Below are 12693 nucleotides of genomic sequence, written 5' to 3'. Positions count from 1 at the left end.
GCAGTGGGAAGCAACAGAGAGGAGACGGTGATTGCAGAAGTTTTCCTCCTGTCTTCAAAAACGTTACACAAGTATTTATCTGAATATAGCAAGATGGCGTTCATACTCTGAAAGCCAAGACTTAATTTTTTTGAATCCACCAAAAACATGAAATTACCCTAACACCAGTTTTTTTTTAAACTCAAATCCATGTGTGTCTCTGAATTAGAAATGGGAACGATTAATCGAATATTCGAAATTATTCAGGTATGAGAATATGAGTTATGAATATTTTTATTGTAATCTTTTTTTTTTTTTTTTTTGGTAGGGGTGCCTAAGTTGATTACATATTATCAAATGGAACAATTCAATATATACGACAGTGCCATAGCTAAATGTGTTAGGTCTAAAGGTGTGTTTCGCTCCGCTCACCGGTCCCTCACAGCGGGCAGAGCTGCAGGTGCTGATCTCTCTCTCTCGCGTCCGGTTATACTTCACTCTCGTTTATGTCCAAATCCATCAGATCTAGCTAATGATATGGCTGCTGCCCCTCCCTACACGCAGATCACGCAGACTCAAACCTCATCTTATGCCCAAATTCCAGATGAGCGGGTCTTCTCTACAGCTGGCCTGATTGTGAATCGCCTCCGCACCCGCCTTTCTATACTTATTTGATCATGTATTTATTTGTTTTTCAAAATTAAACTTTTTTTTTTTTTTTTTTTTTTTTTTATAGGATATGTACATTTCGGTTAACTGTTTTTTGGGGGTCGAATATACATTTGCTTTCAAATTCCCATCCCTATTCTGCATGAGCCGCAGTGATACCGGACTGATTCAGAGCGGGTCATTCTGTATTTTGTTCTGGGACTGACGTTGCTTGTGTTGGTGAATAGAGCAGACTGCTCTGTGTTTGGTGCCGCTGCAACGTCTGTTCCTTGATCTCTGCGTCACAGACCGCCTCACTCAGACTGCCACTCTCGCTTCAGTGCGCAGGTGACAAAACAAGATGCATTGTGGGCCATGTAGTTTATTGGCATATATAAAGCGACATTAAATGTAGGATAAACTTATGATATTCTTTGCAAGCTCTCGCGGGCCACATAAAATAAGGTTGCGGGCCGGATTTGGCCCCCGGGCCTTGAGTTTTGTCCTACATAATTGTTGTTGATGATGAAGAGTGTGAAGAACATTTGAACGTCGCTGGTGACGAATGGAAAGTTGTTGAAGTCTTTCTATTATTTCTAGTTGGCTTTGACAAAGCAAGAGCAACATGAGCAGCGCTTCGATACTTCTATCTGCCATTGTTGCTGTTGTCGATGTGAGGGATTTTGCGCCGTGTGTATGAAGCATGCCGAAAACGGTTACGTCACGACGCAAACGATGACACAATGACGCAGCACCACTAGGGCTCTGGGCGGTGGAAACACAAAGAAGAACCAGTTATAGAGTGTGGTCCTCCTGGTGAGCTCAGCCATGTTCCACAGTCGTCTCTTGTCTTGTGAATACACAGCTAACTCCCTCTGCCCTGCTGCTCTTCATAGTGAGAGGAGTCCTGGGGAAGGAGGGGGACTCTTCCTCTGATGGAAAGCCATCTGTACGGGCGGAAAATCAAGGGAAGGAAAGGGAGGTTTTGAGCTCGCCAATAGTGAAAAAACAATGTTTGAAAGAAGCTCCCTGAGCACAGTAAAAAAAAAAAAGCAGTAACTTTCTCATGCTCCAGCTACATGGAAACTTCACGAGGATGCATTATTTAGCTTTAACTACAACATATTGTTGTTTATTTGTTTGTATTTGATCAGATTTGACATGGTTGCTGTAATGAGTAAGATACTTGCTGGTAAGTTGTGTACAATTTGATATTGAAAGTTATAATTAACAAATGGGGTAAGGTGTTGGGGATCCTGTTTATTTGTTTCATTAATAATATATACATTGTTTTCTTAGCTTTATAGATATGCTTTTTACTAGTTTTTCTGATGGACAAATATCCCATGAAAAGGACTCAATATTACCTGTTAAATAACATATTATGGCTGATTTGACCTGTCTGGGAGCTCTGTGGATGTTTTAACTTCCAGCTTTTTATTCATGACACATCTCAGTATGCGTGTTTATCCTTTAATAACGGTGTTCATGCTGCTCACCTCTGATATGTATTTGTGCTCCATTGAACACAGGCAGTCAGAGAGTGCAGACAGGAGAGTCAGCCCATGGAAATGTGTCAACATCAAGCATCAAGCCTCAACTGAATGGATTTCGACTTCCTCAAACTGCCTCTCGACCCTCTCTCATGGGCCCTCCCCTAACGCCTTTTTCTAGACTACCACGCAAGACCCTGGGGCCGTCCAGCAGCCACACTGAGCCCGGTGTTCACACTGAGCCGAGTGAAGGGAGTACACACGGTAAGCCTAACCAGCTCTTACAGAGCTTTTAGGAACAAAAGCACAATGATATCAAATCAGTTTCATGCAGGAGTTCTCCAGCATCAGGCCGCTTTGTCAAAGCGTGTTTTCTGAAAACATCTGGACCAAAAGGTGGGGGGGGGGGGACCTCTTTGTTAAATGGTGACCCACTTGAGGGCTAGGCTTGGATGTAAATCTCCCCAGGGCAAATCTGTCTCTGATTAAATACCCCCACATCTGCTAACATACATCTTTATAATATTGTGATATCTTTTTTACTTTTCTTTATTTTAGGCTCTATAAAAAAGAGGAATATCAAAGTGTCCTTACAAACACACATTTAGAAAAATAAGACACACACTTATGAATACATTTCCATATTTTGACATTGTTTGGACACCTATCTACCTCATCTAATACCTGTGACATAAAATGAACATGCTCCCATTAATGTCAATAAAGTAGAGAACACATATTTGAGAAGGAGGGAGAGAAATTATGACTTCTTTCAAAGCTATCAACAATCGGTATACAACACTAAGATCAATCCAGTGCTGAGCTCTGAGTGGTGCTGGTGTGTTGTGTTTTTTTTATTAGAGTATTATACAAAAAAGGAGCAGAGGGCTCTTTTCCTCGCAGCATCTTCAACAGCATACAGGTCTCTGATTGGCTGAGAGGGCCTATTTTCCAAACTGGGGACCCCCCCTTGTGTGGTTGTTATGGGAACGGGTTCTATTCCACTCTAGTTCACACACACAGCGTTGCCTGGAGGAGAGTACGCAGACACAACTGTTGTCTGAGGTGCAGAAAAAGAGCAGTTTCCTTATTATTTTCTATTCTTCAATTAAAAGCCAATGGCCGGATACACAGGACTTCGAAGCTGCACTTGGACTGAATTCACAGTTCATTCTTTCAACGGCTCCTCTTTAATTCTGAAGGGCAGCGCAGCATCCCACTGTGATGTCACTCTGTTGACATGCCTGCTTGTTGGATCCTATCGTTTCTGTATCATCCCTTTGTTAGCTGCGTTTCATGGAAAACATAGAAAGCTTTGGAGAAGTAAGTGGGAGTTGGATCATAATTGCTTTATCCAGGGTGCAGTGATGAATTGAAAGTTCTTCTGGGTATTTCACTCAGTCCAGCACGGAGGATGTACATATTCATTTTTGCCTTCTAGATATTGATTCATTGTCATAGTTTGTAACGGTCAGATTCAAATTACACCTGTTTTTAATCTGATCAATTGTTTTTTACCCTGAAGATTATATTAAAGGTTGTTAAGGTTTTAATTAAAGGTGCCATGACATGGCCATTTCTACTGATGAGGTCTACTAGAATAGATTTACATTGTTCAATGTTCCAAACTCACATTGGTTTCTCATACAGCATCTCTGTATAGTATGTGTATTCACTCTCTGTCCTACACACCTTGTTGGAGCTCCTGCCCCCCCCTCCCTATGAGCCCACTGTGCTCTGATTGGTCAGCTCGCCCACTCTGTTCTGATGAGGTGACTCTGCAGACCGTTTACATACAGAAAACATTACAGAAAAAGCTACATAACACACAAGGGGCCGAGTAATAACCGGAAAAGCATGACATGGGACCTTTAATTAATAATAAATACATTTAATTTATCAAGCAATTGTACAGGTGCTCAAAGACACTTTACGGTTATACCAGAAATGGTCTGTTTGTTTCTTCTACAAATCATTTTACAACAATTCCTAGGATCTGGAAAATGTCACATCTACTTTATTGAATCGGCATCTCTGTACTTGTTCTGTAACAGTTTCTGGAGGAGCTGCACCTAAACCATCCCCTTTGAAAACTGTGCTGAAGGCTAGACTCTTCACAACTCATGGGAAAAACACTGGACCACGTGAGATAACGCACGCACACTCAGCATTTACTATCAGACAGACTTCTCCTTTATCTTTTCCTGTACAATCATGTCTCTTTTTTTCCTCATGTCTTGAGAAATGATCATTATATGATTATACTTTTACATGACATTAGTATTATTGTAAGTAGATTGACATTGCATTTCAATGGACTTTTATAGAATACAAAGAAATTGCTTTATTCTTTACAATTGAACATGGTAAGCTTCCAACTAGTATTTAACATAAATAAATGAATATCTAGCTATTGGATGCTATAAAACCATCACATCATATTCTCACACATTTAGTTCGTACTTCATACGTAGACACTTTTCTTTTAGAGATATTGGAAATGTCTCTATTTTATTATTTTAGTTGTCTCATCAAAGGGTGATTCATTAATGAAGAACATTTACACAATGAGAATGTTGAAAAATAACCACCAGTAATGTGGATTTAGTGTGTAAAGGCAAATAATGGAAAGGCAACAAGTCTGGTGAGTTCAAAATATGATATAACTTGACTGTAATGTTAAAATCAGGAAACAACAATAGTGTGTGTATGTGTGTGTGTGTGTGTGTGTGTGTGTGTGTGTGTGTATGTATGTATATATATATATATATATATATATATATATATATATATATATATATATATATATATATATATATATATATATATAACGGATTCTAAAATCTAAGAGAATAACTAGTCTTGTATCACAATATTGATATGTCAATATATATCCCAGCCATTGATCTTACATTTGAATCAGAATTAGCTCTACCTTTCTGAATTCTTATTCCAAGAGTAAATGTGAGTCTGACCCCATTGATCTTTAAACTTTAATCACTGGCAAATCCTCACACTTGATAAGAAAACAGACCTGTAAAATCTGACTTGTGTTAAAAGTGATTAAACTCAAACATTCAATTACAAAAAGCTACTGTTCCTCCCTAATGTTGTTGTTATTGTGTGCTCATCATGTTTGCCGAGGGACATTTGATGTTGATTGAATTTATTTTCAATCTACATCAAATAGTAGTGGTATCTTTGTTTTTCAGTTAAACCGCCTGTTTGATCAATCCTCATTAACTAGTTTAAAAGCTGCCTCTGGTTTGCGGTCAGATGTCAGTTGATGCGCCACCATGGGTCAGTTGAACTCCAGCTGCGTGTCTCACCTGGATCTTCTGCTTGTTTCAGCTCTGACCGCAGCATGCAAACCTGCCTCCGCTTTCAGCATCAGAGGCGCTTCAAATGATACAGTCAGTCCTCTAAAAAGGACCGCTTCTGCAAGACTTGTTCGTCCAACTCCAAACGGACCCGGTAAGAGTTGTTTCCATTGGATTTAACATGTGTATTATCTGTGTTCTTACCTTTCCATTGAGATGACTTGTCAAAGGTTTGAATTCAGGAGATACTGGTCATTTCGCTTTCTATAATAAGTATTAAGTATAACAATGCAATTTAAACCTCTGTATTGTGAATGTGCTAACTCTGTTCGCCCGTTTAAAGGTAATTATTTGTTCAAAGAGCAGTGTCCTCTACTGCCTTATCATTTATTTAGCACCTATTTAAAAATATAAAATTGTATTAATACATTTATTTTCTTTAATTGTTTTTACCTGAAGAAAACATTCTGTGTTGGTAAAAGCCCCTTTTTGTTAAAGCCCAGAGTAATGTCTACAGACTCCATTCACTGCCAACAACATTCTTCCAAGAAATACAAATAGTGTTTCGAACATGGCGAGCAGTTTGATACAATCGTTCGGTCAGTCATGTTTTGTAGTTTTATGAAGTCTTAATTTCTTGGTAAATTACTAATAATCAACATATTAAATTAGATCATCTATCTAGGGTCTGACAATTAGTTTGATCTAGGCTGCAGTCAAAGTCTATTTTTGTGAAACCATCCAATGGTTTGTGCTTACTTTTTTACCAGAACATTCAAGTTCTGGTGTTTATCAGTGACCACATGTGTTTCCTGTAAACCCAATCACACTACAGTTGTAATGTGTGCTTTATTGGGTGTGTTGCTCTCTGCTGCTCACAGTTAATGTGATGCATATTTTTCTACAGTGCTCTAAAGTGTCATTACAGCCCCCTTGAGTGCACAGTTTTGCGGAAACTAGATGATAAACGTGCTGCATTATATAACACTCAATTAGTCGGCACGTTGTTTTGACTCTTGGATTAAAAAACTGATTTCCAGTCATGCCTGCAGACACATTTTCACAGTGCCAGCTAAGCAGCTCACCAGACAAAACCGTGCCACGATAAGTCTGTTATCCTTTCCCATCCCACTGCTGGGGACACAGGGACACGGTAAATGAGCGGCAGAGTGGGGGGGCTGGATTACATTCCCATTGGCTGCACTGCTGCTGTCAGCTCCTCCCACCCAACCCCCTCTGCTCTCTTCCGAGCATCCTGGCTCTGCCACAGCACCGCCATCATTGAGCTTGGAGATGCTGTTTTGCTCTGCTGACAGAGATTCATGTGTTTGGTGAATAGCCTGGCTTTACCAAGAGGATTAAAGGATTTGATGTGTTCCCCCTGCCCTGATCACATCTATCAGCCTGTGCCACACACCGCTGGCCAGCCTTCACAGCTGGATTTAGATTTAAATTCGGGTGACCTGCCATGCTGAACTGGGTGCCTTCACTTTTTTTCAAGGCCGTCTCAGCGGAGTAGCTCTCACTACTGCTTTTTATTGATGGATTTATTGTTTGCCGGTCAGTCCTGCTATCATTTAACTCATGATACACTAAGGCACACCATGGCATGTGGTTCATAGCCAGCATCAAGCTTCTTAGTTAAGAAACTCAATTTTTTTTTTTGGGATAAAAACACCCTGCTTTATTTTTGAGAGATGTTGTGGTCTCCGAAGCTCTCCCTGTCCAACATCCACGTGCGTCTGACAGCCAAGGGTTTACTCCGAAGCCTTCAGCTGCTATCAGGATGCAGGAAGAACACGGTGGTTTTCAAAGCAGGTTTGTCACTTATTTTATATTGAATATTTCTACCCACGTTATTATGGGTTTTGCTCTCTCTTCTGTAGTATTTAAGCCTAGCCTACCAGTGTTTGCCTCTCACGTCGACCTGAACTCTATTTTTAGTCTGGCTAGTATTTACTAGTTGGCAAAGCAGGAGGTTCATCTTTCATTTACCCACCTTGCTCACCAAAAGATGTAACCCTGAGCAAAGGTATTGTATGATATGGAACGATATGAATCTTGATTTCAGGAATAATTGTATTTAAACTAAACATCCGATTGGTCTCCTTTAATGCCATATTGACATTTAAACACCGTTGTATTATGTTTGAGGCCACCTTTTTATGACTGTCAGAATGCACTTGCTCACAGTGACACCCTGTGCTCCTGTTTCACCCTGAGATGAACCAAGGTTATTTTGGTTCTTGGTTTCTCGGTCAAGCTACAGGAACCTTGTTTTGATTGTTGAACGGGATTGTGGGAAGGCAGACGCTTCCTGTGGTTTCCACATAATGCAAACCATTCTCCTATTTTTTTTAAAGGTTATGACCTTATATGGTAATCCTGTTTTAGGGTCTCAAAGGGTTTTAAATACAAAATGGGATTATATCTTATTTAAACAAAGCAATACAAGTGTCCAGTGTGTAACCGTTATTGGTATTGTGTCAACAAAAGCACTAAAACAAGTGCTTGATTGTGAAGGGTTTCATCACCCATCATGCTTTGTGCTATGGTGTGATATCCCCTTATAGCAGCACAGCACTCTGCTACGGAGTTACTAAGTCACTCAGTGTTTGATGTGAAGTGTACAGTGATGTTGAATTGTTACATTAAATGCATCTTTGTGCATGGGAGGAGAGAAATGAAGAAGGCAACATGTGTCATCATCGCTGTGTTCAGACACTTTGATGAAAATAGCTGCAGGTCCTCTGTTGCCATGGAAGAGCGGTCAAAGGGAGAGACGACCTGCGTGCTTATATAACGTCTAACTCAAATGAAATTGCACAGTTGTATTGGATAATAAAGCCAGATATGTGGCCAAAATGTTCTGATAAGTGATTACTTAATTAAATAATACTGGGCAGCTCTCAAAAGATTTTCTGATTAAAACATGTACAGGATTGTAGTTTGTAGCCCTGGAAACCAGTGAATTTCCATATTCTCTATCTACAAGATACATCTCTGAACCGACCACATCTTTAGACCATTTTGAATTATTTAACAAGGTGAGATCATTTTTTTTTTAGATTCAGCAGAAATGTGTTGCATAATGTCCAGTTCTAGTCTTCTGGAAACGAGCAGAAGATGACAGCTTGCAGGCAAAAAACATAAGTGTAAAGATGTCTTTGCCAGTTCCTCTATACAGTGTGTGTAGTGTGTAGAGTGTACAGTAGTTACATTTTGCAACAAGTTCAAAAAACAAGATTTATGAAAAGACATTACATTAATTGTTACATATAAATCATTACATGCAGGGCTGCATAATATATCGTTTTTTTGTTCACATGTTGATGTTGAAAGACTGCGATATTGCACTCAGATTTGTTTTATTGGCACTTAGTTCAAGAAGAGTATCATTAGAAACCTACTTTTTTAAATTGAACCGTTTTTGGTGCCTCTTTTGTTCAGTGCAATGTTGAATTTATTCTGTAAAAGAGTATTGTCAATAATTTCCTTAATTTGTTTTTATACAACAAAGAATTTCTTGTATTTTATTAGTATACTTTTATTTTTTATCAGCATTCTTAGAGCAGCCGACAAGAAAGAGTAGACTTTGAAATCAGTTTATTCTTTCAACAGCATTTTCTCATACTGTAACATCAAAGTTCTCTTTGAAATTCAAAACACCGTTGCATATTTGTTCCTTACCTTGCTCTGGTCATATTAATTGATGAAAACTGTGGACGTAATATGATGAATAATATTATCTTCCACTTTGATATTCCTGGATATGCTACAAACAAAACACAACCTTACCTGTGTATAACTCGTGTATTATCATCATACCGTGCAGCCCTAATTGCATACCACTACATTACAGAGAAAAGAGATTTTAGTTCTACTTACTAACAACTACTTATCTTCACAATATATTTGTTTACAAATGTAGTTCAATGTGCCAATGTGCAGTAGTTTGACAGCCTGAGTCATTGGGCTTCATTCTGTATGCAGGCATGTTAGTGGTGCATGCTGGCTGTGATGCAGCTGGACATGGCGTCCCCTTACGCTCTCTGCACAGCCAGCAGAGGGCGTCCTCATTTTAAAAAACCTTTTAAGATTTAGTGAACTGCAGCATCTTCAAAACGATTGAAAGCTGAGCAACACAGATCCACTGTGAGTTTGGATCTGTGTCAGAGAGACTTTCTACTTTGACGTTTATCACTCTGTACTGATGAACTATATATGAGGCAAAAAAAAGAAAGTGGAGTTCAAATGAGTGTATGAATAACAATAAGAGGAGGATGTAGTCAGGACATTGAGATGGAAATCTGTTTCACATTTGTGTCCTGTATCCCACACACATTAGTAACATTCATTTCAAACTGCTCACCAAATTTAAAGAGGCAACAACATTTGCAAATTCACTTATAGTTATATACTGCAGGTGTGTGTCTTATTTTGTTTGACTAGAAGGCGGCGCTGTGTTTTATGCTGGAACTGTTTACTTTGGCTGAGAGACACAGGGAGAAACTAGTTTTGAGGGGAACCGCACATCCTGATACGGAGCTGTATCAACTTAAGACTGACTTTTAACCATTTTGTACTCAAGTAGAAGGTTTTTGTTTTGCTTCGGTAACTCTACAGCTTGAGTGTGTTTACCCTCTCAGTTCATTACATCAGTTTTCCCTCTGTGGGTATTGCCAGCTTGGAGTGTTATTCCCTCTGCAGTATTATGTCGCCCCTGCTCCTGGATCCGCTGAAGGAAGGGAACATACTTCCTCTGGTTAGAATAAATACCTTCTCTGCCAATAGAAACTGCAGGGTGTTATTTTGAAAGGTATCCAAGTAAATACAGCATGACTTTGCTTAGATATCCCACAATGACTGTACATGCTAGTGTTATTACCACAGCCAAGCTTTTCAGTTTGGTTTGCTTGCTTGTCAGAAGGATTACATACAAATCAACTCGCCTGATTTTCATGAACATTGGTGAAGCGTGGGCCAAGGAAGAATCTGTCAAATTGTGCTGCAGATCTGACTTACAGGCCTAATACACACATTATTTTCTTATGTAAACGTCCTTGTGGGAGTTCTGTCTCTAAGGGTCCTTCTGGGATAAAATGACACCCTGCCTAGTGCAATCTAAATTTAACTTGAATGTGCTCCAGGTTATGTGCTTCATAAAGGACATGAATATAAAAGCTTCATGAGCATGGGTTGTATTATAGAGGAGAACACTGTGGTTTATTCAACCACTATATGTTTTAAAAACAGATTTAGTGTGGTTTTAATTTTCCAGTTTGACATCAAATTATGTAAATATTTGTGTTTTTGCGTATTCATCTTTATTGGCACTAATGGCTCTTACATAAAAGACAGACAGAGCAGAGTGAGTAATGCCACGGGCCTCTGGTGGTACGATATATTCCACTCACTGGTGTTCCCCATATGACCCAGGCTTTTCTCACTGCTGTGTTACATAACGCTCGCTGCAGTCTCCTCACAAACAAACACAAGAAACAGGTGTCTAATTTCAAGGAGAAGTTATTTTCTTCCCTCGTGTCCTCGGTACTCAGTTTGTAAAAGTTATGTTTGGAAGTTGCCGTTTTGTGTCAGAGAAAACAAACTATTGATGGAAGCTGTTGTATGGGGTTAAGGTATTTATAAAGCTGATGTAAACCAAAGCTACATTAGCAGGGTGTTGCTAAAATAGTTTGTCCTTGGGGGCCAGCATCTGCATCACTAGATTGAATTAGGATATGGAAAACTAATTGCATCGAGGATGTGTTGTGTCGGAGGAGCAGCTCTGAGAATCCTCAGGCTCTCTTATTGGACAGACGGCAGAAATATCCCTGTCTCTGACACTGGAGCTCGCTGCATCCGTGACCCTCACAGGAGTAAATAAGGTTTGGAGGGGGGGGTGCTGCTGTCAGAACAGCTTACCGGTTTTGGAGTGGGGTATGATGATGATCAACGTTGTCACAACACTCAACACACGTTCTTTCACAGTGGACAATAACAAACCGAAGGCCGCCTCCCGCCAGCAGCAGCAGCCGACGTCTCAGCCGAGCCAGCGCAGCGGACCCCCGGATGTGGTGCCAGCGAGTATCGCTGAGGGGGGGAGGAAGGACCAGAACGTCCAGCAGCTCAGAGGACTCCTGGCAGCGAGTAACCGAAAATGTGATGCTGTCTCCATCGTCTTGGAGCGAGCTTTAGCTGAGGTAGGAATCTTTTTTATTTAGGAAATTGCATTTTTTGTAATGTTATATTGGACTCTTCAAATGATTTGTCCCGGCAAATGATCTAATGTGTACAAAGAGAAGACATAATTAAGCATATTGCACAATTACCGCAATGGGTAGTCTGTCACTGACCTTTTTTTGGACATGTATAGAGAATATTTAAATAAAATCTTATGATGTTAGATAAATGGATTGATAGAAAATACAGTATATATCTCTCTACCTCAGTGCATTCTTGATAAGATGATAATTCTGGAAATTGCTGGCCATGTTCAGTTTGGGATTGTTGTTGTACAATTTCTACTGTAATGCAGCTAAGATTAGACTGGTTAATGTTATCACACTAGGTTGCCTGGTTTAAAAAGGAATATTCAATATATATATATAAAGCAGACAGCTCTCGTTGAGGAATCCTACTGTTTATATCCATCAAATATGTATACAGAATTGCAAGTACTAAGTCTAAGCTTTAACATACGGATTAAAACCTTGTCAAATGCTAGCAAAATACCAACATAGCCTGAATGTACGGGGGTAAGTCTGAAATGATCTTAATGACATAACTACAAGTGTTGCAACATCATGTCCTGTGTGTTGATACGAGGCAAGCCAAATGGCATTTCTATTTCCAGAAACAGCATGAGGGTGACTGTAAGGGTACGGAGGGCTGCAGTCATAGACATACTTGAAGGCTGTCCAACACAAAACAGCCCTGTTGCTGTAATGCACGGAACAACTGAAGCAATCCTGGATGTAATAATTCATCTTTATTGCAGCATGATTTGTTCTTGGGAAGATGAACTTGAAGCTCAGTTGTATGTTTCATACATTTGAATGTTATTCAGGTCGCATGAGAGCCCTTTAAAAATATGGATGTTTGAACTTGCTGTTTGTTTTGGATCGGTTTTAATAGCAGTGCCATGTGATTGGCTTCCAGAAACTAGATGCCCCAAGGGATTAATCTTTCGCACAGCACAGTACAAGCAGGCTTATCCTATCAGCCAACCATACCGCCATACTCCCTCATTG

The 12693-nt window shown here is 39.7% G+C and overlaps 1 protein-coding gene across 1 annotated transcript in view; it reads left to right on the top strand.

The window, feature by feature from the left end:
* The window catches only part of mtus1a (microtubule associated tumor suppressor 1a), a 32920-nt gene that overhangs the window by 7151 nt on the left and 13076 nt on the right, over nucleotides 1-12693 (top strand). Inside the window, exons 4-7 of the mRNA XM_034121372.1 lie at nucleotides 2160-2384; nucleotides 4175-4264; nucleotides 5472-5594; nucleotides 11432-11643. Of these exons, the coding sequence (XP_033977263.1) occupies nucleotides 2160-2384; nucleotides 4175-4264; nucleotides 5472-5594; nucleotides 11432-11643 (650 nt within the window). The remainder of the gene's footprint in view (nucleotides 1-2159; nucleotides 2385-4174; nucleotides 4265-5471; nucleotides 5595-11431; nucleotides 11644-12693) is intronic.

Source organism: Trematomus bernacchii, unplaced genomic scaffold, assembly GCF_902827165.1.
Source record: "Trematomus bernacchii unplaced genomic scaffold, fTreBer1.1, whole genome shotgun sequence".
Lineage (NCBI taxonomy): Eukaryota > Metazoa > Chordata > Actinopteri > Perciformes > Nototheniidae > Trematomus > Trematomus bernacchii.
This window is presented reverse-complemented; position numbering and strand designations above follow the sequence as displayed.